We start from the raw sequence: 25,926 nt of genomic DNA, 5'->3' as shown, positions 1-25,926 counted from the left end.
GATGTACTTTATAAACAATTAAGCAATTTTGTAGATTAAATTACTGATAAATAATGTGTTTATTGATGACATTTTTTTTTTCAGCAACAATATAATTCACAATAACAATTAAAACATTTTAATTACATTTTAAAAGTATATCTTACCCACACAATATTGACACAAGTATTGGGACAATTCAGGTGTTGCAATCACTTCCATGGCCACAGGTGTATAAAAGCATGGTGCCGTAATAGGTTGCCACCTGTGCAATAGGTTCAAAATAAATGTATAAATAATAATAAAACATTTCCTGACTACTAAATATTCCACGGTCAGCTGTTAGTGGTGTTATAGCAAAGTGGAAGAAATTGGGAAGAGCTTCATGGAATAGGTTATCATGGGCGAGCAGCTGCATTACATCACCAAGTGCAATGCAGAGTGTCAGATGTGGAGTCAAGCACGCCGCCACTGGACTCTAGAGCAGTGGAGACGGGTTCTCTGGAGTGATGAATCACGCTTCTCTGTCTGGAAATCCAATGGACAAGTCTGGGTTTCTCTTTCCGTTCTCTGGCAGGAGAACGGTACTGGCCTGACTGCATTGGGGACAAATGGGACATTTTGGACAAAGTTCTTGCTCCCAACTTTGTGGGAACAGTTTAGGGTCGGCCCCGTCCTGTTCCAACATGACTGTGCACCAGTGCGCAAAGCAAGGTGCATAAAGACATGGATGTCCTGACCTTTGGGATGAATTAGAGCGGAGACTGATGCCAGGCCTTCTCGTCCAACATCAGTGCCTGACTTCACAAATGCGCTTCTAGAAGAATGGTCAAAAATTCCCATAAACACACTCCTAAACCTTGCGGAAAGCCATCTCAGAAGAGTTGAAGCTGTTAAAGCTGCAAAGGGTGGGCCAACTCCATATTAAACCCTACAGATTAAGAATGAGATGTCATTAAATTGTTCATGTGCATGTAAAGGCAGACGTCCCAAAACTTTTGCCAATATAGTGTATATAAGGATACTAATAAATGCTAATACATATAATAAATAAATAAATAATTTCAGGTCAGGTTTTCATAAAGAAGATTTTCATATAATATTTTATGTAAAAAAATAAAAATAAAAAACTTTATATGCTTATTGTTTGACTAATTAATAAATGTTTAAGAAAAATTTAAAAGTTTCAGATTTTTCAGTGTGTCAGATTTTTTTCTAAAATATAATTTTTGTGAATTATGATCCTTCAGAAATGGTTATAATTTTCTGATTTGCTGTTCAAGACACATTTATTATCAATGTTGAAAAAGTCTGATACTTTTTTATTTAACTTTTATTTAAATTAACATTTTTATAACATTATGAATGTCTTGCTGAAAGAAAGTAATTGTTAAAGTATTAATTGCTTCAAAATGTCTTAACAATATCGTACTGCCCCAAACATTTGAATGGTAACTTCTCTAAGATACATTTAGTCAATTTCAATTTAGTGAGTGTTAAATGAATGAATATGAGAATGAAATAGAGATTGAACAGAATTTTTTAACCAAAACCCCCAGAAACGACCTGTTAAAATAAACACTGCAGGACCTTGCAGTTTTAAACACAAAATTGTTTTAGATGTTTCCTCGCAGGGGCTGCCCCCTAGTGGTAGTAGAAAATAAACTGATTGTTCATAATTGCTCATTTAAAAAAAAAAAATCCTTCTATTTATGAAGATTGGCTTGTCTTTTTGTCTTTAGTTCCTAACTCAACACGTAATGGCTTTGAGGGAGTGATCCAGCGATCGCTGAGGCCTGCTTTTGAAGACAGAGTGTGTTTCATAGCAACTGTGAGGTTAGCCAAACCTCAGTTTATCAAGGTAGGTTGAGCCAAAGCCATCTTGGCACCTTCTCATTGGTCCTGTGACATATAATGTTTGCCTGACAGACAGTGACAACCTCAGTGAGATCTGCTGTGTACATGTTCATCATGACAAAGGATGAATGTGTGTGTGGGTGTGTTGATAGAGACTGTACATGTTTGTGCAAGAATTAGCTTTGTTTTTGAAGACACTGATAAATGACCAGCATACAAAACTTTCAGTGAGAAGTAGGTCACTTGGTTTCTGTTCTTGTTTTTGTGTGTGTGTGTGTGTCTGCTAGACATGCTCATAAGTTTGAATGGTCCTGTTTGTAATCTCTGTTCTCAGGAAATGTGTACTGTAGAGGAGCCCAATGAGGAATTCACCTCCAGACACAGTTTAGAGTGGAAATTCCTCTTCTTGGACCACAGGTACAAACCTCATCTGTTCTCACGACTGGGTTTGTGTTGCTATGAGCTCATTGTCAAGAGCATGCATCACCTTCCCTCTCCTGTAAAACTAAAGAGTACCTCTGCTACTTTGTTCCACTTAGGACTTGTTTACTCCGGATGTTATAGGGTAAGTTCACCCAAAAATGAAAATTCTATCAATAATTACTTACCATAATGTCGCTCGACACCCGTAAGACCTCCGTTCACCTTCAGAACACAAATCAAGATATTTTTGTTGAAATCCGATGGCTCAGAAAGGCCTTCATTGATACAATGTCATTTCCTCTCTCAAGACCCATAAAGGCTCTAAAGACGTCGTTACAAAGCCCATCTCACTACAGCGGCTCTACAATAATTTTATGAAGCAACTAAAAACTAAATAGCAACTTATATAGTGATGGGACGATTTCAAAACAAAGTTTTGAACGTTATGAATTAGTGTATCGATTCATGATTCGGATCGCCAAAGTCACATGATTTCAGCAGTTTGACATGCGATCCGAATCATGAATCAATCCGCTGATTCATAACCGTTCTTAACTTTCTTTTAAAAATTGGCCCATCACTATATAAACCGTTATTTATTTTTTTGCGCACAAAAACTATTCTCGTCGCTTCATAAAATGATTGTAGAGCCACTGTAGTGAGATGGGCTTTGTAACGACGTCTTTAGTGCCTTTATGGGTCTGGAGAGAGGAAATGACATTGGTGTCAATGAAGGCCTTTCTGAGCTTTGTGTTCCGAAGATGAACGGAGGTCTTCAATCAAAGTAAGTCATCAATGACTGAATTTTCCTTTTTTGGGTGAACTAACTCTTTAAAGTCCCCCTGTAGTCAGTAATTTTCTCCCTTAAACTAATCTTTGATTAAAATATATATATATATTTTTAAAAAAACATCTTTATTTCTTAAAATAGCTTGAATGTAACTCTACACCCTTGCTTCATTTAGTATACGTGGAACCTTTAATATGCAAATTAGCCCGCTCTCACACTAGCTCAGAGACTCACTCAGTCTGGTAAACTTTTACTCAAGTTACTGTAGTAAACGCTGCACAAAGGTATTGCACTTTACAATGTCGGACACATAATAATAATGTGTTGCTAATGTTACACAAACCATGTTCCCATTTGCCATCTCAGTCTGCCTTCTAAAAATCAGCTTTTTAGAAACGCTTTGAACATCATAGAAAGTCAATGGAGAAAGGCATATATACATTCATAATAACATCTTAATATACATCATATACATAATTCACCCGCTATATTGCTAAATGTACCCGCTTTTTCATATCAACAGAAAAATATACCAGGATAACCTGCTTCTCTTGAGACTCCCCTGCTTCACAGCATAGTAATGATGATATGCTGACGTGAATGGTTACAGTTTGTGATGTCAGAAACACCAGCGATTACCAAACAACACCATGTTATATGTCTTTTTTTTTATACTGCATTTTGAATTTGCACAGATAATGTAGTGCGTAAGATTACATTTATTTGAATGAATAAATTATAGCATTTATTTTAATTATATGAGAGAAGGAGAGAGCGAGATGAGGGATGTTTGTGCGAATTACTAAGCAATAGGGTCATTTCACCGTCTCGGTTAACTATAGACCCGGTATAGTCTTGAGTAACCCACTTCTAGCCAAAATAACCATGACTTTGGTTACATGTCGTTTTTTGCCAAAATATCTTGTGTATATTCCATCATGTAAGCAAAGTCAACAGTGATTACAAGATGTCTGGTTTCATGTTCTAGATGACTTGCCTATTCTTGGGCTATAATTAGACTGATCTATAACTAAATCAGATTTTTGCCTTGTTTTAACTTAGATGTCAGGGTTGTGTTTTGACTGGTATCAGACGTCTTTCAAACGCAAATTTGTTTGCTTGGTAACAATGAAGCTGTGAGTTTATTTACTTCAAAACCAGCAAAGCTATTTTATTGATAAAAGTCATGGGGATGTGCTGATAAGAAGTTTGTGTGTGTGTGTGTGTACGGGTTTATATTACATTGTGTCCCCACAATGTAATATAAACCTGAGATCACCTACATTTTGGAGACCAGCCAGCAGTGGTTGGATTCCTGTGATGAGTAGGTTTAGGGGCAGGGGCAGTGTAGGGGGATAGAATGTACAGTTTGTACAGTATAAAATCCATTACGTTCATGGAATGTCCCCACAATTCACAAAAACACAATGTGTGTGTGTGTGTGTGTGTGTGTGTGTGTGTGTGTGTGTGTGTGTGTGTGTGTGTGTGTGTGTGTGTGTGTGTGTGTGTGTGTGTGTGTGTGTGTGTGTGTGTGTTTGTGTATGTACGCAGAGTGATCTCAAAGTGATGTTTGCAAGTGTATGTGCTTCAATGAAAACAGCATGAGTGACATACGTTAATATAGAATGTTATTAAACTGACATAGAACCACCCGTGCATTGCACACCTACCAGCCAATTAAAATCAAGTGTTCAGGCAGACCATATATTATATTTTTAATTTATCCTCTCGGCAACTGTTTGTTACCTTTGAAGAACCAGGTTTCACTCCATTTTGGAAAACCTTTGAATATGAGGTAGGCCATTTTATGTTGCCTAATTTAGATTTTTAAACCTGGAAACATCACATAAATTAACAAAATCATAAAACTCCATTGACATTTTTATAATGAATATAATTTTTTCTAGTAATGCCACACTCTAAAATAATAGAAATAGTGAGTACACAATATTTTTTATGAATAAATCTTTATGAATAAATCACTGTCCGCATGCAGCCCAATTTTTGTGTCCTCGCGGACAGTGCAAATGCGAGTGACTTGAGCGCTTGTAAACAAAGTCCGCTAGCCGAGTGTATCTTTCCATGCTCACGGCCAAGTGAGTATACTTTGAAAGGCTCACACACAGTTGAGGCGGAGAGAAACACTGAGGATCAAGTATACCCGGGCCTTGATGCTCCCCTTGAGATTCTTCTCAGTTTTTGAGGGTGTGTTTATTGTACATGGTTGCAATTTGTTGTTGCGTACAGTATGTCTCAGAGTTATCAGTAGCTCACATTCATCCCACAGGCTTAAAGGCTTGTACATCTGGAATATCATGAATATCATTTTCTCTATAAAATCCAATACTGTTGTGCTTGGAAAGGTTTATACTGAACCTAGACAAGTTGTTTTGGAAAAATAGCTGGTGGCGCTGCTTATACTCTATATATAGTTCAAATCCAGGATTCAGTGTAATCGGCACAGATGCTAGATATTAAAGCGGTTGAATAAGATTTTCCACATTATCAGTTGTTTAGCAGAAGCTAGTGGCGCTTCTGAACTTTTTATACTAAAACATTTGCATATGACTGTTCCAAGTTTTCTGATTTTAGTTCAGTTTAGTTTTTCTTCTATAAAACATCTTGACATTTCTACTCAAAAAGCACAACTTGGCATTAGTGCTTTTTTATTGTTCCCCTTTAATTCATAAAAGATGAGATGGGGTTTTAAGATTTAAGTTTTTTTTAAAGATAGGGTGTCAGTATCATCACAAAACATATCGCTGCATAAATTATAATAAAGTATAATATTTATAATGTATGGATATTTCAAATGTAAATCTTTCACAATGACACATTTACATGAACTATACGAACACAAATACATTTCAATGTAAATTAATTAATAACTTAAGGGAAAATTGGGAAAATCACCATGTGCACCATGTGCTCCTTTGAGGTATGATCTTTGACCTTGAAAACAATTTTACAATAATAATTTTATATTTAATTCAACATGTTTTTAACAGATATCACCAGTGACAAGATATCAATGGACAAAGCGTCAAGGGTTTAATTAGCAAGGGTATTAATTCAACTTTGTTAGTCTTGTTAGACTTTCCACTAATGTTTAACCTGAAAGTTAATAAATAATTAAATGTCATTTGAAGTGGTGCTGTATACCAGATGAAGCACACAAGGGTGTTTTAGGTCCTTGACAAAATCAAATAATTTTGAATGATTTTTCTGTGTTGCTGAAATGTGCAAAATTATTTCCCAAGCTGTTAGGTAATAGAGTTTACTGTCTTTAATACAGAGTTTCTTGACTATTTGTTGTCATATTTTGAGAATGACCTTACTGAATGCATGCACGCAGATGATGTGAAGTTGCATGTGTTATGTTTTGCAGGGCTCCCCCCATCATAGGTTACCTACCCTTTGAGGTTCTGGGTACTTCAGGGTACGACTACTATCACGTGGATGACCTGGAGACTCTGGCCAAGTGCCATGAACACTGTGAGTGGAACTACTATTTGTATTTGCGTGTACCTGGCTGTCTCCCCACTTCTAAATTTTAAAATGTATTTATTATCTATAGCCTCTTTCACACATGCAGTCTTCACTGGTAAATTACCTGTAAATTACCAGTAACAGATCATGTACTGGACCTTTAAAAAAAAAAAAAAAAACGGTAAATTGGTTCTTGCAATTTCCAAGTAAGGGATATTGTAACATTAGCAGTAAATTACTGTTAATGTTCGCTGTGTGAACATGGAATGAAGGTTAACGGTATATTCACATATGAAATCAGAACATGCTGATGTAAGAGATCTGCTTTGGGCCAATCATAAAGACTCATAAAGAAAATAATTACTACTGACCTAAATTTGCTGTTTACAGTAAGGTTTTTAATAGTGTTTAAATATGTGCTAAATGATCATCTGTGACTGCTGCGCCATGTCTCGCAGCTTTTTTAATGTGTCGCACTCGAGACTCAGGCTTAAAGTCCTGTAAAGTCATTCTGGTAATTTTACGGTAAATTACCGGTATTGCAGCTTTGAAAGGGGCTAATAAATCTCTCTCTCTCTCTCTCCCTCTCTCCCTCTCTCTCTCTCTCTCTCTCTCTCTCTCTCTCTCTCTCTCTCTCTCTCTCTCTCTCTCTCTCTCCCTCTCTCTCTCTAGTGATGCAGTATGGTAAGGGCAAGTCTTGCTACTACCGTTTTCTGACTAAAGGCCAGCAGTGGATCTGGCTTCAGACTCACTACTATATCACCTACCACCAGTGGAACTCACGGCCAGAGTTCATCGTCTGCACACACACTGTGGTCAGGTGAGGCTGTCAGAACATGTAAAGTTTGATTGGATCAATGTAGTAGTTTTGCACTGAATCCTAACCCAGACTCAACACAATTGTTTTTTTGTCTCAGTTATGCTGAAGTGAGGGCTGAACAGCGCAGGGAGCTGGGCATTGAGGAATCGCCTCCTGAGATCTCAGCAGACAAGGTGAGGCATTTACTGAATTCAGTTCTGAATCCCCATTCAGCCATCATATATAACAGGCAAATATGTAAAATATAAAAAAAATATTTAATGTAATTTTAATTTCATTTGAATTGATGTAATACATTTATTTTGCTCCTCTTTTGTTAATTATATATTCAAATGTAAATTCCCATTCATCCACCAAATATAGCAGACAAATATGTAAAATAATATGAATTCAATATATTTATACAAATTTACATTTATATATTTAATTTAGGCCTGGTTTCACAGACAGGGATTAAGCCAAGATTAGGCCTTAGCTCAGTTACAACATTTAAGTCGCTTTTATAAACACGCCTTAGAAAAAAACATTACTGTTGTGCATCTTGAGACAAAATAATGTCACTGACATCATTTAAGATGTATAAATACAATTTGTTTTTAATTAAAATAGCAAGTTTATTTACACATACAGTATGTGTGTGCATATATATTAGATTAATAAACATTTCCATTGCCCTTTTAATTGAGGATTATGTTTTCCCCATAGTTACTTTCTTTAGTTGTTTTCTATATACTGTAAATAAACTTGCTATTTTACCTTTATATATAAATATATATTATAGGTAAAATAGCAAGTTTATTTCCTATAATTCATGTTGCTGATTGAACTTAAAGGCATAGGTCACCTAACAATGTAAATTATGTAATTAATTACTCGCCCTCATGTCATTCCAAACCCGTCAGACCTTCGTTCATCTTCGGAACAAAAATTACGATATTTTGGATGAAATCCAAGAGTTTTCTGACTCCGCCATAGACAACAATTTAAGCCACATATTGGCCAGCTCCTGTGTTACACGCAGCCAATACAGAGCTGCCGTTCTGAACCAGGAAGTGCTGCACTGTGGTTACAACGTCAACAGTGTCAGAGTCTGACACACAAGATTTTTTTTTTAATATGAAGTTGTTTTTTTCTTGTTGTTTTTTTGCGTACAAAAAGTATACTTATCGCTTCATAAAATTAAGGTTGAACCACTGGAGTCACATGAACTATTATCTGGACCTTGAAAGTGGTAATTCAATTTTTGTCTATAGAGGTGTCAGAAAGCTCTCAGACTTTAAAAAAATATCTTTATTTTTGTTCCGAATACTTTGAATGACATGAGGGTGAATAATTAATTAATGACAGAATTCAAATTTTTAGGTAAACTAACCTATTAACTTGTGTTGAACCCAGAACAATCCTTTAACCTCACTCTATTTCACTCCGCTCAGTCTCAAGACTCCGGCTCCGAGTCCCAATTGAACACCTCCAGCCTGAAGGAGGCACTAGAGCGATTCGATCGCAGCCGCACACCCTCTGCCTCATCACGGAGCTCCCGCAAGTCCTCCTCACACACCGCCGTCTCGGACCCCACATGTACGTATTCCATACCAAAGACAGTCAGTGGTGGTTAGCAACACAGCCACTGCATGTTAAAATGTTTTCACATATTTTAAACTGACCCATGTATGTTTGTGTCTGTAGCCACACAGACAAAGCTGCAGACAGACCATAGCACACCACCACGCCAATCAGTGTCAGCCATTGAGATGACGTCACAGCGGCGGTCCTCCATTAGCAGTCAGGTTGGTACATGTAGTCATCATCATCAGTTAACTGAATTAAAAGCACTGGAGTCAACACACAAATCCCATTTTAACATTGAAATAAGCTCAAATTTAGGATAAAAAAGCAAAAAGCAAAGCATGACATAAAATTGTCCATTCTTGTATATGTGTGGGTTTTGACCTTGTGTCTCGTCCCTCTTCAGTCGATGAGTTCACAGAACACAGGACAGACAATGGCAACATCTCTTGTGTCTCAGCCTCAGCAGCCTCAACCACTTCAGCCCACTGTGCAGGTAATTCAACATCTATATTACTGCATTCACTAGTAGCCCTCTTGCAAATTAATGTTCGACTGATATGGATGCCACTAGTATGAACACTGTGTGGAAGTTTCAAATTTTAATATTTTATTCAAAATACATCATAGATGACATATCAAATGTTTAAACTGAGAAAATGTATCATTTTAAGGGCAAAATAAGTTGATGTTAAATTTCATGGCATCAACACATCTTAAAAAAGTTGGGACAAGGCCATGTTTACCACTGTGTGTCATCGCCTCTTCTTTTTATAACAGTCTGCAAACGTCTGGGGACTGAGAAGACAAGTTGCTCAAGTTTAGGAATAGGAATGTTGTCCCATTCTTGGCTAATACTGGCTTCTAGTTGCTCAACTGTCTTAGGTCTTCTTTGTCGCATCTTCCTCTTTATGAGGTGCAAATGTTTTCTATGGGTGAAAGATCTAGACTGCAGGATGGCCATTTCAGTAGCCATATCCTTCTTCTACGCAGCCATAATGCTGTAATTGATGCAGTATGTGGTATGGCATTGTCATGCTGGAAAATGCAAGGTCTTCTGTGAAAGAGACGACGTCTGGATAGGAGCATATGTTGTTCTAGAACTTGGATATACCTTTCAGCATTGATGGTGCCTTTCCAGGTGTGTAAGCTGCCCATGCCACACATGCTCATGCAACCCCATACCATCAGAAATGCAGGCTTCTGAACTGAGTGCTAATAACAACTTGGGTTGTCCTTGTCATCTATAGTCCGGATGACAAGGCGCACCAGTTTTCCAAAAAGAACTTCACTTTTTGATTCTTCTGACCACAAAACAGTTTTCCACTTTGCCACAGTTTATTTTAAAGGTGCCTTGGCCCAGAGAAAACACCTGCGCTTCTGGATCATGTTTAGATATGGTTTCTTTTTTGACCTATAGAGCTTTAGCCGGCAACGTCGAATGGCACAGTGGATTGTGTTAACCGAAAATGTTTTCTGGAAGTATTTCTGAGCCCATATTGTGATTTGTGTTACAGTAGCATTCCTGTATGTGATGCAGTGCCATCTAAGGGCCCGAAGAAACTTTAAACTCTTTGCAATTTTTCTCTGAGAAACTTCTTTTTGATACTGCTCCACTATTTTTCGCAGCAGTATTGGGGGAATTGGTGATCCTCTGCCTATCTTGACTTCTGAGAGACACTGCCACTCTGAGAGGCTCTTGACCTAATAAGTTGCAAATGGGTCCTCCATCTGTTCCTTATATGTACATTTAACTTTTCTGGTCTCTTATTGCTACTTGTCCCAACTTTTTTGGAATGTGTAGCTCTCATGAAATCCAAAATGAGACAATATTTGGCATGACATTTCAAAATGTCTCACTTTCAACATTTGATATGTTATTTATATTCTATTGTGAATAAAATATACATTGATGAGATTTGTAAATTATTGCATTCCTTTTTTATTCACAATTTGTTCAGTGTCCCAACTTTTTTGGAATCGGGTTTGTACGTTATTCTTTGCTTGTCAACTGACCCAGAGAAATAGCCTGACAAGCCAAACCCACATCAAGATGTTAGGTCTAGGAACTCACCATTGGCAGGGCTCAATCTGAGGGACGGGATAAACGGTTGTCTTTCAAACTCCCTCTGCACGCAATAGGATAGCGCTTCAATCAACCAGAGCAACGAAGGTGAAGCGGCGCTAGTTGATAGATTTAACTTTTGCAGTATGCGGTCGGCAAAACTCCAAACACTTCTTCCTTTCTTAAGAATGATTTCAGTCTTTGTCCTTTTCTCAAAGAAAATATTATCAATTTTTCCAGAGTCGCGGCCAAAGCCGATTTAAAAGACCAATGTTTTCCAGCTTCTTTGTTTTCAAGAAGCACGCAGAACCGTCACAACTCTGCCGTCATTATGTTAAGCCTGCCCACCAACTCTATACATCATGTGATTGGCCTGACCAGAGTTAGATTTTTCCAACTCACAATCCAAAGGAGAGTAGCTAGACTACCCTGGCTGCAAATTAGATTTTCTGCCGCTAGGGTGTGTCTAGATTTCTAGGCTACCAGAGAAAAAGGGACTGCTAAACTGTTGTCATTTGAATGAATGAAATGGCTACTCAAACCACTTTTCAACCACATTTTACAATAAACAATGATAAATAATCACAGAAGACTAACAGTATAAAAATATATTGTTTATACACATATGTCAGTGCAGTGGACATTTTTGTTCATGGTACAACATGTAAAAACATTTTTTACCATACTATATTGCTATCAAAACAGAGAATCTGAAAGAAGATTTTTTTTAAAAATTGTAATATGTATATATTTTATATACTGAAAATTTATACCTGGTGCTGTCCATTGTTTTGTAGCCAGTGATCCAGTTTTCTACACAGATGGATGCAATGCAGCATCTTAAGGAGCAGCTGGAACAGCGAACACGCATGATTGAGGCCAACATCCAGAGACAGCAAGAGGAACTGCGGCAAATCCAGGATGAGCTGCAGAGGGTTCAAGGGCAAGGGTTGCAGGTGAGAGTGTCCCCTAGCTTTTGATTAAATGTACACTCTGCCTCAAATTGACACTCTTGTGTTCGGGTATGTAGATGTTCCTGCAGCCAGGAGGCGGTGCTCTCAACCTCGGCTCAGTACAGCTGACGCAGGGATCGTCCGTGCAGCAAGGGGGCGCTCTGTCCATGCAGGGGGCGGTGGTGCAGGCGGGGAGTCTGCAAAGCGCCCTGCAATCCACACATACAGGGACACAACACACTGTCACACAGCATCCTCAGCAAGCTCCGCCACAGCAACAGAACCTTCTCAGAGATCAGAGCTCCACCCTAACTCAGGTGACTGAGAAAACTAGGGCTGCATGCTTTGACTGCTTCACTTTTCTATGAAACATGGACAGAGACATAGTAAAAAAAGTGTACTAGACATTCATATTTTGTTGTTAAACTTAAGATCATGCACATTAATTTATGAAAACAATATGATTTTCAACATAAGATGTAAGTTTTAATTTTACCATAATTGAAATCCTTTGGGTAACACACATTTTTATATGTACAAGTTTGGTAAATTCTATATTCAGCATATTTAAATGCACATATGAAGTTTCAATAGATAACTTTTAAACTTAATAAAAAAGAAAAGAAAAGCACATAACCAATTTATTACAAATTAAACTAAAGTTAACCCTCTGGTACTGTTCGTCGTACGTCAGTCAAAAATATGTACAAAATAATATTTATGCAGTAGTTATTATCTATGTATTAACTTTTTGAGTATTCATGCCTATGAGCACTATGAGCTGATGTTAACTGAAATTTGGTCTCTTTTTAAAGACACTTGGTAAGGGAACTTTTTACAAAAAAGTTATACAATTTTACGTTTATTGTTATAAAAAATGCACAAAAATTGTATTTTCAGTTTTTTATATGGAATACATAATTTTCAAAAGATGTACTCCAAAATTGTGAGAAAATCACACAAGTTGTTACAAATTTGAGCTTGATGTCTCAAAAAATGAGCTTTCAGTACAATTTTGTTTGAGTACAGTTCCGAAAGTTTCCCCTAGATGAAATTAGTCTACCATTCATTTCAAATGCTATCATTTTAAACCCTAAAAAATATACAAAATAAAAAATAAACAAGTGACTATTTTTTTCAGGACCATATAACCTTTTTGAATAATGTCCTTGATTTGTTTCTGTGTGAGTGTTCGCAGTTCACACTTCACACACCAAGTTTCGTACCATTCTGATGTAAAAAATTCCAACAACAAAAAAAAGTAAAAAATTATTACAGCACCAGTGTTAAAATAAAAACTGGAAGTTTAGAAATAAAAGCTAATTCAACATATTAATAAAAACTATAATAGTATATAAAGAATACTAAAATAACACTGCTGCATTACTATGTTCAAAGAAGTGAAAATGTGCATTTTTGCTAAATTAACGTTAAAAATCCAAAAATATCAAAGACTGATCTGTAAACAAAGTCTGTGGTATCTTCGGATAAAGCATCCTTCTATCAAAGTAAATGCATATATAATATTAGATTGTGTGTAATTATCCTAGTATAATCTAATATCAAGTTTTTCTATCTCTGTTTCTTAGCAGTCTCAGAGGTCGTCTCACACATTGCAGTCTCCCCAGGGAGCACTGCCTGCATCTTTGTATAATACCATGATGATCTCTCAGCCGGCACAGGCCAATGTTGTACAGATTGCCACAAGCCTGGCCCAGAACAGCAGCTCGAGCGGCGCCGCAGTTGCCACCTTCTCACAAGACCGGCAGATACGGTAGATGTAGCACTATTACAAACACACACTGAGACACATCATAAACATGAAGCGCACATTAGAATACACTAGACTAAACAGTGGTGCTTGAAAGTTTGTGAACCCCTTGCAGAATCTGTGAAAATATGAATAATTTAAACAAAAATAAGACGAATCATACTAAATGCATGTTATTTTTTATTTAGCACTGTCCTGAATCACATGTTTTACATTAAAAAAAAAGTTTACATAAGCTCCACACACAAAATTGCTGAATTTATAAAAAAATGACCCAGTTCAAACGTTTATGAACCATTGATTCTTAATCCTGTGTCGTTACCTGGAGGATCCACGGTTGTTTTTTGGTTTTGTGATGGTTGATCATGAGTCCCTTGTTTGTTCTGAGCAGTTAAACTGCCCAATTTTCTTAAGAAAAAACTTCCAGGTCCCGAAAATTCTTCAGTTGTCCAGCATATTTGAACCCTCTCCAGCAGCGACCGTATGGTTTTGAGATCCGTCTTTTCACACTGAGGACAATTGAGGAACTCAAACACAACTGTTATAAAAGGTTCAAACATTCAATGATTCTCCTGAAGGAAACACGATGCATTCAAAGCCGAATTTGAAGATCAAGGTAAATTGTACTTAATTTGAATTTCGGGAAACATGTATCTTCTTTTGCTTCCGAAGGGCAGTACTAAATGAGAAAATTGGCATTTAAACAACATAAGAACATTTTTGACATTTTCATCCTGTTCAAAAGTTTTCACCCCCCGGCTCACATCATCTGCGCTCATTGTGTTTCCTTCTGGAGCATCAGTGAATGTTTTAACCTTTTTTTTAATAGTTGTGTTTGAGCTTTATCAATGGTCCTCAGTGTGAAAAGATGGATCTTAATATTATACAGTAAGTGCTGGAGAGGGTTCAAATATGCCTAAAAACTGAAGAATTTTTGGGACATATTGTACAGTTTAACTGTTCAGGACAAACAAGGGACTCAAGAACAACCATCACAAAACAAAACAAAACAAAAACAAAAAAGTCGTGGATCATCCAGGGAACGACACAGTATTAAGAATCAAGGGTACATCAACTTTTGAACAGGGTCATTGTTTGAAATTCATTTTTTTGTCTTGTGGACTGTAAACATCTTTTTTGTAAAATATCTTATTTAGGACATTGCTAAATAAAAAACAACATGCCGTTTGTATAATCCTTCTTATTTTGATCAAATTATTCCCATTTTAAGAGATTCTGCAAGGGGCTTACAAATGTTCAAACACCACTGTATATTTTGCTCATTTAAAGGCTATGGAAGCCTATTGGGTCATTTCTAATAAACAATAAAACATTCTTCAAACACTCACAGTACAACCAATCTCAGCATTTGAACAAACTCATAACTAACTAATAACCTGTCCTCCTGCCTCACACAGGTTCCCTGCTGCCCCACAGCTCCTCACTAAGCTAGTAACCGGCCCAATGGCGTGTGGTGCAGTTATGGTGCCTACCACTATGTTCATGGGGCAGGTGGTGACTGCGTTTGCCCCGCAGCAGGGCCAGGCTCAAACCATCAGCATTACCCAGCAGCCGTCGGCACAGACGCCAGAGCAGCAGGCTCAGACGCAGTCACAGACAGCTACAGGAACAGCCCAACAGCAAGGACAGGCCCAGGCTCAGCTCGCCCAGCAGCAAACACAATTCCTACAGGTACCACACAGAGAACTGTCAACATCTTAGCATTTATGGCTTCTTGACTTTAGCATTTTTTGCCAGTTTACTAAATAAAGGGATATAGTTAATACATGTAAATAATTTATTGTCATCAGTTACTCACCCTCACTTTACAAAAAGTGAAATCTGGAAGAATGTGCTGGTTGTTTTTTCCAGACAGTTGTGATGAATGAGGACTGAAGCTTTCATGCTTCGAAATGGATGAAAAAGCATCTTAAAAACAATCACTACTCCAGTGTGCAATGTCACATGATCTAACCCTCTTCAATGCGAGTAAATATCCTGTGTTGTATTTTCCTGTCACATTAACAGAGTTAATTTGGAATTATTCAGCTTTTAAGAACAAGCCAGTTTCTCCTGTAGTATACACCAATCAGGCATAATATTATGACCATATACTCTGTCGGTCCCCCTTTTGCTGACAAAACAGACTCCACTGGACCCCTGAAGGCGTGCTGTGGTATCTGGCACCAAGATGTTAGCAGCAGATCCTTTAAGTCCTGTAAGTTGCGAGGTGGGGCCTCCATGGATCAGATTTTTCTGTTCCACACATCCCATAGATGCTTGATTGGATTGAGATCTGGGGAATTTGGAGGCCAATGCAACTCCTCAAATTCATTGTTGTGCTCCTCAAATCATTCCTGAACCATTTTTGCTTCATGGCTGGGCCCATTATCCTGCTAATAGAGGCCACAGCCACCAGGCAATACCGTTTCCATGAAAGGGTGTATATGTTCTGTAAAATTGATTAGGTAGGTGGCACATGTCAAAGTAACATCCGCATGAATGGCAGGATCCAAAGTTTCCCAGCAGAACGTTGCCCAAAGCATCACACTGCCTCGGCCAGCTTGCCTTCTTCCCATAGTGCATCCTGTGCCATGTGTTCCCCAGGTAAACGCACACACACCCGGCTATCCACATGATGTAAAAGAAAACGTGATTCATCAGACCAGGTCACCTTCTTCCATTGCTCAGTAGTCCAGTTCTGATGCTCACGCGCCCACTCTTGGTGCTTTCGGCGGTAGACAGGGGTCAGCATGGGCACCCTGACTGGTCTGCGGGTATGCAGCCCCATACGCAAAACACTGTGTATTCTGACACCTTTCTATGAGAACCAGCATTACCTTGAGCAATTTGAGCTACAGTTGCTCATCTGTTTGATCAGACCACACGGGCAAGCCTTCGCTCCCCATGTGCATCAATGAGCCTTGGCCGCCCATGTTCAACCCAAATATAATTAGCATCCCAGAGGTTCTTCCTCTATTATTTTCAAACTGAATATTTATTCATAATTCATATGGTACTTTACATAATACATATGGTGATGCCTCAATTCAATAGTTTTTTTCTTAGTAGTAGTAGATTAGATGTAAGACATATAGATTATCAGCATAATATGAAAATAATTTTTGTGTTATCAGCAGGATTTCAATATTGCTACATCCTAACCACATGCATATTTATGTTGCGCATTTCCTCCTGCAGGCCCCTCGGCTTTTACACGGAAACCAGTCTACCCAGCTGATCCTTCAGGCAGCGTTTCCTCTGCAGCAGCAAGGCACTTTTGCAGCTGCGACCCAACAGCAACAGCAGCAACTGCAACAGCAGCAGCAGCAGCTGCAGCAACAGCATCAACAACAACAGCAACAGCTGCAGCAGCAACATCAACAGCAGCAGCAGCAGCTGCAGCAACAACAGCAGCAGCAGCTTCAGCAGCAACAGCAGCAGCAGCAACAGCTACAGCAGCAACTGGCAGCTCATCGTTCAGACAGCATGACGGACCGCTCCAATGCGCCGCCTCAGTAGCCGACGCCACGTCAGGGACACAACCAAATCTCCACTGAGCAGTCTTGCAGGCTGGGGGGCTTCTGAGGGGGATGTTCGGAGCTAAAAAAAAAGAAGATCAGTATTTGTACTCTACCCTCTCAGAGACCCTTCCACTGCTTATAGGTGAAGGGCCAGACCTAAGCGGGTGTCGTTTTTCACCCCATGCCCTCTTCGACCTATAGGTAGTTGATCGACGGCTGCTTGCACTGAATTCTGGGAGACGTCCGACTACGAACGCCGAACTTTCTGCTGGCTGGCGAGGGAGCAGCGGCGCCGATTTTCCGCAAAACTGTCACCATCACATCCCCTTTGTCTCGTATGCCCAGTGTGTGCCGTCATCCCTCTTTCACAGGTTTAATTTATGCAGAAAGAGTGCTTCAAGACTTCAAAGAAGTCCCGCAAGACAACAAGCGCCTCTCTCTTTCTCTCTGCCTCTCTTCGTCTTTCCTCCTCATTTTACTCGTCGAAGTAATTATGGGTCAGAAAATATTTTTAAGAATGTCGCGTGGATTCCACTTTTATTGTACAGTGCACCTGTAAAATAATGTGTAAATATATGGACAAAAGGAAAGAGAAACTAATATTTTATATGATGCATGAGATGAAAAGCGTAGTCTGTTATTTGTAGCTTTGAATATACTTTTTTTTCTAATATTCAAAGGAAAAAAGCTAAACTTAATACACATAATGGCTGATCTCTTCACAGACTTCCTTTTTCCAGTGGGATGGGGGTGAGTGTGTTTGTGTGTGTGTGTGTGTGTGCTTGCGCACGTGTTCGTATGTATGTGTGTCTGCCAAGCAGGCAATGCTGGATCCACAGACTGTGTCACAGTTGGTTTAAAAACGCCCTTCGTATTTTAGTAAAACTGTTAAAGGAACAGTCAATCTTTTATGCAGTGACACCTTAGTAATCGCAAAACTATAGATAATGAATATTTTAGAGATGTTTTACATGTGTAAATACTTTAAAGAGAAGGCTACAGATTTACTATATCAGATTTACAGTTAGGCAAAAATATAGAAATGGTGCTTAGACTGTTTAGCGCAGAATCATTACAGCTGGATTATGTACCGATGATAGTTACGGTATTCTTAAAACAGCAGGGTTATGATGAGGACAAATATATTCACATAGTGTTTGAGCTTAACCAATACAGGTAAATTAGCTTAAAGCTATGCCATAGCTTCCTCTAGTTTTACAATGGTTTACATGGTTGATTACACTGTTATACAGTGTTTTCGATATGGTTCACTAAGATGGTTTGAATAACCAGAAATATAAACAACCAAACATGTTTATCATTTAGAGATTATCATATATTTGCACAGCTTTAAGCCAGGAGTACTTTCCCTTGCACGGGTTCCCGCTCATCGTCAAACGATGGCATTTAAATGATAGCGACTTGACTTTGCAAACTTCTTCCACTCTGATAGACAGTCTTGATAAGCAGGAATGTATATGTTCACTTACCTCTGTAACGCTGACACAGTCACTATAGCAACGTCTAGCTCAAAAGCCCAAAGCACAGAACACAAGCCTAGTGTTGACAATCAGATTCTGTTTATTGGCCCCTATAATATTCCAATAAAAAAAATGCCAGATTGTAGATTAATTTGACGTTTAAACTGTTTGACTGGGTCTTCATGATCTTGAGATTTATACTTGCGCTTGTTTGACAAGACAGTCGTTGCTAGAATTGCAGTCGATCAGACGTTGTTAGCAGTTAGCAATCATGAATGTTTTTCGGTAGTTAAACTACTAAAATTATATAAATTATATCAATTATAGTACATTTGAATGATCTCAAACACAAAAAAGTAATTTATATTTTTTTTTTAAGATACCTTAAACATTAAAATATGTTTTGGTCCCACTTTAAATGAACTCTCTACTTTTTACTAATATTTAATTTAAATGTTAAAAAATGCACTTTTTTGTGTACATACTACGTGTTTTGTTTTATATTTAAAAATTCCTGCATGTAATTACAATTTCTGTAATTATGTGTGATTACACTGTTGATCTTTCCTTTCCCGCTTAATCCTAACCATTCTACCGTACTTACCCCTATCTCACCTCAATAGCAGAAAAAATATGCATGAACACAATAAGTACATTTTAACATTTTTTATGTGTACACACAGTTAAATGCATCTGATATAAAGTGTGAACATTTTATATTATAAAAGCTGAAAATAGCAGTTTTGAAAGCTGTATTGGTCTTGTGACCATGTTATACTTTCAATTATTATATTAATCATCACATTTTACTGCACTAATGAGCAATATTGCCTTTTCAGGTTAGTACAAATAGACAGGTTCATTCCAATATTTTCCACATCAGACCTCACCATATATGAAAGTGCCAGTCTGAACGTTCGGTTTATGCGGGATTTTGACGCCTCCCACCAGGAGTGCTGGTCCAATCACAGTTCATGTTGCAGTATCCACCCGATAGTAAGATATGCCAAGTGGTCTATGATAATGCAGTGTGTAATCTAACTCATCCTTTTGTTCTTTTCCCCATCGAGTCTCTCCTACAGTGACGGTCATAAATGTGCTGGTTGTGGCTTCTGTGGTCATGTAGAAGTCATTTTATGACCGAACAGCATGGCGAGATTATTTGATTGAATGTAACTGTCACTTAGCTTTATAGTAACTTTTAAAGAGGAATATATTGAAGAAAAAATTAGATGTTCTTATTTTTCTACAGCAAGGTCAGAAAAGAGAATTTATGCAGATAGGCTATAGTTGATGTGTAAAACGCCTGTTATACACCTTTTGCTAGGAAAGGGAACAGAATATCAAGCTTACTCCACATTGTAACCTCAAATGAAGGATTTAAACAAACTGTGACACACTGGAGGACCAGTTGAACTTTCTCCCCACAATGCAGTTGGATTCAGGAAGTGGTTATTTTAAGGTCTCCGTCTGAGTTAGACATGTCATTGATTTATGCTACAGACTCCTGCTTATGTTTTGGAGTATTTGAAGGTAATACATTTTAAAAAAAGAAAGAAAAAAAGTTAAGTCTTGCTTAAAAAGTAAGACATCCAGTCTGGGTCACAAATGGCCTTCTGATGCATAGTGCATCCTCTCGCACTGGCATCAGATGTCAGCTGTTGACACAGGCGATGATGGTTCGGAGTACAAGGGGTTGTTTTTCTGTTTTCTGCACTGATTTGTATTATGTCAGCCCTAAGGTAACAGAAATACTACGGCTTCCTCAGGTTGGTTCAGAATAATCAAACACCGACATCATTCTTGCCCCTTCTTTCTCTTTCTCACTTGATCTTGTGATAGTGACCTATTCAACAACACATTATTCTGCATTTACCATAAAGAGCCACAAAAAACAGGATCTGTCATAATGGTTGCCCTCATTGTACCTCTGGATTGTCTGTGGTGCTCAATGCAACTGGCGTTTAGTAATTAACCCAAAGAGCTGTGAGGAAAAACGAGAAAACTTGCCATCTTGTTGAATTTGCTTTTGAAATGTTATAAAGCGCCCAGGGGAAAAGGAGGTGGTGAACCATGTTAAATGTTCTGTAGTTCTGATGTACGCACTAGAAGTTCTGAATGTCTATCAGTGTTCTCTTGCTATCATTTAATCTTTGTACGTGTGATGTTCTTTGCAGAGCACTTGTGTTTGGCTCATGAAATCTATCTGGTCAGTACACGTTAATACAGAGGATATATAGGAAATTATTTAAATATACCTATAAATAGGTTTAAACTTTCACTATTTGTTAGGTTTCATCAAATTTCAGAGCTTCGTCAGGGGCTACCAGAGCATAGCTCGGTTTTCCTAAACTCAATTTTTAAACAAAGAAATATCTGAAAACAGTGTGCTGTATTGGGTTCATTTTGTGAGCCAGGCCATTCTTACATTTAACAAAGAAATAATGGAACCTTTTTAAACGAACAGTGCCGTTTACTCCCCTTATTCAATTTTGAAAATAAAACTATTTAAAAAAATATGCATTGTCAACTGTTTTTATTCTTTTTTTGCGGTCTGTTATTAAATAAGTGTCCAATTTTTCCAGTGACTTTTTTTTGCAGGTCACATCGTAACACCAGAAGGTGGCGACGAGTGATTCACTTGTTAATGAATCAACTCAACCGATTCGTAAAAAAAAAAAGTTGATTCATTACGAAATTACTTCACAGCGCATCCGTCGTGTTAATCGGAGACGACGACGGACGGTTGATTCTGCTTTGGCTTGGTTTTGGGAAAACAGAAGTAGGTAACACCGTATTTAAAATGTAAGTCACTCAATATTAACTTATTTTTTTATTGAACTTTTATAAAAGCAAAAATCATATCCTCAATTGTGATAAAGCCTACTTGCAGTCAGTAGTATATTCCTGCACAACCTGCACAACAGTTTCAGGACCGCAATTCTAGGACCCTCGTTTTTTGTGACATCGCCACCTACAGAACTGGATGATATAGCGGTGTGCTGCAGTTTCAGGACCTCAGTTCTACGACCCAGGTGGTTTAGTTAGTAGCCTACATAGTATCAAGATATTTAATCTCAGGTGTATATTTCATGTTATTTTTTAAATTCAAAATGCATCAGAGGTTAATTACAAAGTGTGTAATACCTGCTTTGATGCACAATTTTAAATTTAAACAAATTAATTAACACAAAATATAAATAAAAAATGTATATCAATCTTTAAAAAAAAGTTGAGTACCTTAAATCTTAATTTCTTGAATTATACTCTGTATTGATTAACCTCCTTAAGTTTAACTAATTAGTTCATTATCAGGGAAAATAAAGATGGAATCAGTATATGCAGTCACTAAATTACAGTCAGATATTTTAAAGTTTGTAGAGAGGCAAGGCAAGACTTAAGAATGATTGAAGAATATATATTTGTCATTTTTGCAATAACAACAGCACCAAAAAGACCCCTTTTTCATCAGTTGCTGCACAGACAGAATGATATATAGTTAAGTTAACACTTTTGCACTGCACTGTTGGAGTTGTAGAGAGAGAAAGCCAAACAGAATAATAATGTTACTCATGTCTAATTCCAAATGTGTAAGTATATAAGAGCTATATCCACCAATTGAGACCTTGGTGCTATACAGTTGAAGCTGCATACAATGTGAGGCAACTCACAACTGTAAACATTTCCTATACATTTTACTAAGCTGGATGATGACTGACAGTCCTTATACTAATCTGGTGAACATGGTAATTTTGATAAATGAGCCAAGGCACAAAATGAACTGTAGATAAAATTAATAAAACACTGCACAAGTTATAAAAACCAGCAAGTGTTACAGAGATGAATATACAAATATATATTGTTATAACCATCCTATTTTGAAGCGCTCCATCAGAAGAAGACACCACCTTCTAGACACCATCTAATGAAAGGCATGTCCATCTGAAAGATGTGTAACATTGACAGATACTATATTAGCATATGCTTGGCAAAACAAAAACAACAAAAAAACACTGATGAGACTTTATCCCGCAGTCATTTCTACAGTGATGGCGTGGCAATCCCTAAAAGCAAAAAAAAAAAAAAGGTAACACGTCAAAAGCCATTGCCATCTCGGTTACATTATGAAATTTACATGATATGCAGAATGGAATATAATAATATTTATTTGGAGAGGCTAAATATGCATTTATTAATCACTGCAATGTTATGCCCAGTCTTTTCAGTCTAGCTCCAAGGATAACAAAAAAACATTTGTGCAAGATTCATACAGAAAAATTATTTTAAAAAAATTAAAGGATTAATTTTCAACTTTTTAATCCTTCACAGCAAAAATATATCAGTACAGGCTATAAGAACGTAGCCAAAGTATAAATGGCTGAACTTGTCAAACATTATGCATCATTTAGACAGGCTAATATTGTAGTGCAACCAGGCAGTCAGCGCAGTTATGTAAGAATATTTTATTCTAAACTATGGTAAAACAATGAGTATTCAGCAAGTCTGCCCTCTAATACAGTAAGCTACAGGTAATCGTACACACCCTTAATAACAAGCTTTTGTCATCTTTTTAAGTTTAATTAATGTGCTGGCAGCTGGCTAGATGCATTATAGTCATTAAAAATCAAAAAGGATTTAATAAATCTCAGCCACACCACGATCAAGAACATCCTAGCCTAATTAATAAAACTAGCACACAAAATCTTAATTCGTGTGAATTAATTCTTAATTCATAGCAGCTCACTTACGTACATTTTGTTTCATGTAAAAGTTATAAAATAAAATTTGATTGAATATCAGTACTCACAGTCTGATCGGTCCATAGTCCATCTGAAATTAGTGTTTTGGTGATTCAATTCGGTAGGTGGTCCTGTCACAAAAAACTAGGGTCCTAGAACTGCGGTCTTAGAACTGGGGTCCTGAAACTGCAGCCTCCGGTTGTGCAGGAATACCCTTCTCGTCTCGGTCCTAACGTTACCCCCGAATAAGTGGTCAAATTGAGCCGAGTTTCGTACGTTCGTTCCTGGAACAAGTTACTTAATTTTGGGTATGAATCTATGTGTACTGTTGTGGACACAATTGTAACCGTTCTCGAAAGTTTCTGTTACACCGCAGTATGTGCCGGTATAACTTACGGTAATATGTACGATATAATGTGGCCACTTAAATATAATACCATGAATAATTATTTATTACAAACCCGCCCTTACGAAAAGTAACCGTGGTTGTATTATAGTAAAAGTGTAGTAGCCTAAACATGTTTTGGTTTTTTTGGCTAATTGCTTACCATATATTTATATAACCAGTTTTACCACAAATACCATGGTTCAACTTTGGTTCATTTGTGTTTGTGGTTACCATGGTTTTACTACAATAACCATGTTTTTTTGGTTTTATAAACCATGGTTCATTTTCATAAGGGCGTAAACAAAGTAGCTGTGCTAATTTCTGTTTCTGAACAGTATTTTAAAAGCCATTCAGATTTTTGTATTCACTGATATGTGCATTGCAGCACCGAACTTAAATACATAAACTTAATAGGCTATTTTTGAACTTATTATAAAAAATTTTTTTACATTTGAATCGACAACATGCATTGTAATGTTTTGTATTGTTTAGTCACTTTGTATTAAAGGAACTATGTAAGAAAATGTATTTCAAATTCAATGAATCATAAAATGGCCCTGCATGTCACTAGACATTAAAAAATCATGTTCATTTCAAATACTTATATCACTGACAACAGTAGTCCGGCCAGGATATTGTCATTTAAAAGTTGTTGTTGCAGCCCTCAACTGATGTTGACAATGACTACATTTACATGGACAACAATACTCCGATATTAATATAATTAAGACAATACTCTGATTAAGAGGCTACCATGTAGACAGCGATTTCTAATTACCTTAATCTGGTTAAAGTCATAATCTAACTAAACATAAATCGGATTAAGACATGTGGAGTATGCCTATTTTAGTCGCATTATCGGAGAGCATTACAGACATGTACACACCTTAATCTAACTATTAATGTCGTGTCGGAGATTTCGCAGCATTTTGTGACAGGACACGCAACGTTACGCACAATAGGGAAGTGCAGAGGGAAGGCTTTGTGGGTTCGAGCGGCCTCTGCCCTTTTTGAAAATTAATCAAAAGTGCCTCTTTCAAGAATCATCGATAATATTGTGGCCAATAAAACAGAATTGGAATTATAATTAATATAACAACGTCTACAAAACAGTAACAAATGGCGGAAAAGTCCCGCTTATCTTTTACGTATCTTTCAGTCTGAAATGTCGTTGCCATAACGTGGTACTATGGGCGGTGTGTGTTTTACTTCACTGTTCATTCTGAACAACACTGCGTCCTCAATATTTTTTTTATTTTTGTTGTAATTATTATGCTCATTGTAAAAGTAAAATACAATAATTTTGTATCTGTAATCGCGAACCAGATGGGTCATTCAGTGAACGCCTGTGGCTCGACAGCAGGAAAAACAATCCGAACAGTCACGATTTTTAAACCTTTTTCATAATTAATCAAAGCTATTATTATAAATGCAGGCTGTCAATAAGGAGGAAAGAGGGGCAGTATCTCTTCAAAAAAACAGAAAGAGACAATACATAATGTTACAAAAAATAAATTAACGTAAATGTATATAAAGCATTATAAAAATTGCTTTTTTATAATTAAAAAGTGATTTTTATACTTCTTAATGTAAAGTAACACTGTCCAACAGCGACACCCGCAGGTGAAGTTACAGCGAGTTTCCTGAGCCCATAAAATTAACAGACCTGCCAAAGTCACGCTATGATTGGATGTTGGAGAACATAGCGTGGGACGTAATGACGTGCCATAATCGATCTATGTTCTAGAGAACATGTAAAAGGGGAACATGAACGGAGTACTCTAAAAGCAAATCATGTAAACACCCTAATCAGAATATTGTCTTATTTAGAATAAGGTCAATAATTAGATTACTGCTGTCCAACGTAAATGTAGGCAATGTTGTGTTTTGGCCTGAAGCTCCGCCCTCCACCTATCGACCAATCATGAAGTCAGTAGGGTTTGGGCATCCAGATCCGGGGCCTGTACCATGAAGCTGGTTTAGCTGGCTAGCCTGATTTGTTTAAGCTTAGTTTGTGCCAATCCTGGGTTTTAGGTACCATTAAAGGGGTTTGGCTTTTAGCTGTGTTCATCGCCATAGTA

At 37.4% G+C, this 25,926-nt stretch overlaps 1 protein-coding gene across 4 annotated transcripts in view; it reads left to right on the top strand.

The window, feature by feature from the left end:
- Window positions 1-21,229, top strand: part of clocka (clock circadian regulator a) — a 92,761-nt gene extending 71,532 nt beyond the window's left edge. For 2 of the 4 annotated variants that reach the window (XM_067416991.1, XM_067416992.1), the window contains exons 12-24: window positions 1,722-1,840; window positions 2,171-2,253; window positions 6,438-6,544; window positions 7,211-7,358; window positions 7,456-7,531; window positions 8,792-8,936; window positions 9,045-9,145; window positions 9,331-9,420; window positions 11,787-11,945; window positions 12,020-12,259; window positions 13,532-13,716; window positions 15,132-15,405; window positions 16,915-21,229. In XM_067416991.1, the coding sequence (XP_067273092.1) occupies window positions 1,722-1,840; window positions 2,171-2,253; window positions 6,438-6,544; window positions 7,211-7,358; window positions 7,456-7,531; window positions 8,792-8,936; window positions 9,045-9,145; window positions 9,331-9,420; window positions 11,787-11,945; window positions 12,020-12,259; window positions 13,532-13,716; window positions 15,132-15,405; window positions 16,915-17,235 (2,048 nt within the window). In that variant the 3' untranslated portion in view covers window positions 17,236-21,229. The remainder of the gene's footprint in view (window positions 1-1,721; window positions 1,841-2,170; window positions 2,254-6,437; window positions 6,545-7,210; window positions 7,359-7,455; window positions 7,532-8,791; window positions 8,937-9,044; window positions 9,146-9,330; window positions 9,421-11,786; window positions 11,946-12,019; window positions 12,260-13,531; window positions 13,717-15,131; window positions 15,406-16,914) is intronic. The other 2 variants (XM_067416994.1, XM_067416993.1) reach the window with 2 other exon arrangements.
- The last annotated feature ends 4,697 nt before the right edge of the window (window positions 21,230-25,926 follow it).

This window comes from Pseudorasbora parva, chromosome 15, assembly GCF_024679245.1.
Source record: "Pseudorasbora parva isolate DD20220531a chromosome 15, ASM2467924v1, whole genome shotgun sequence".
Taxonomy (NCBI): Eukaryota; Metazoa; Chordata; class Actinopteri; order Cypriniformes; family Gobionidae; genus Pseudorasbora; species Pseudorasbora parva.
Note: the sequence above shows the minus strand (reverse complement) of the source record. Positions and strands in the feature narration are given on the sequence as shown.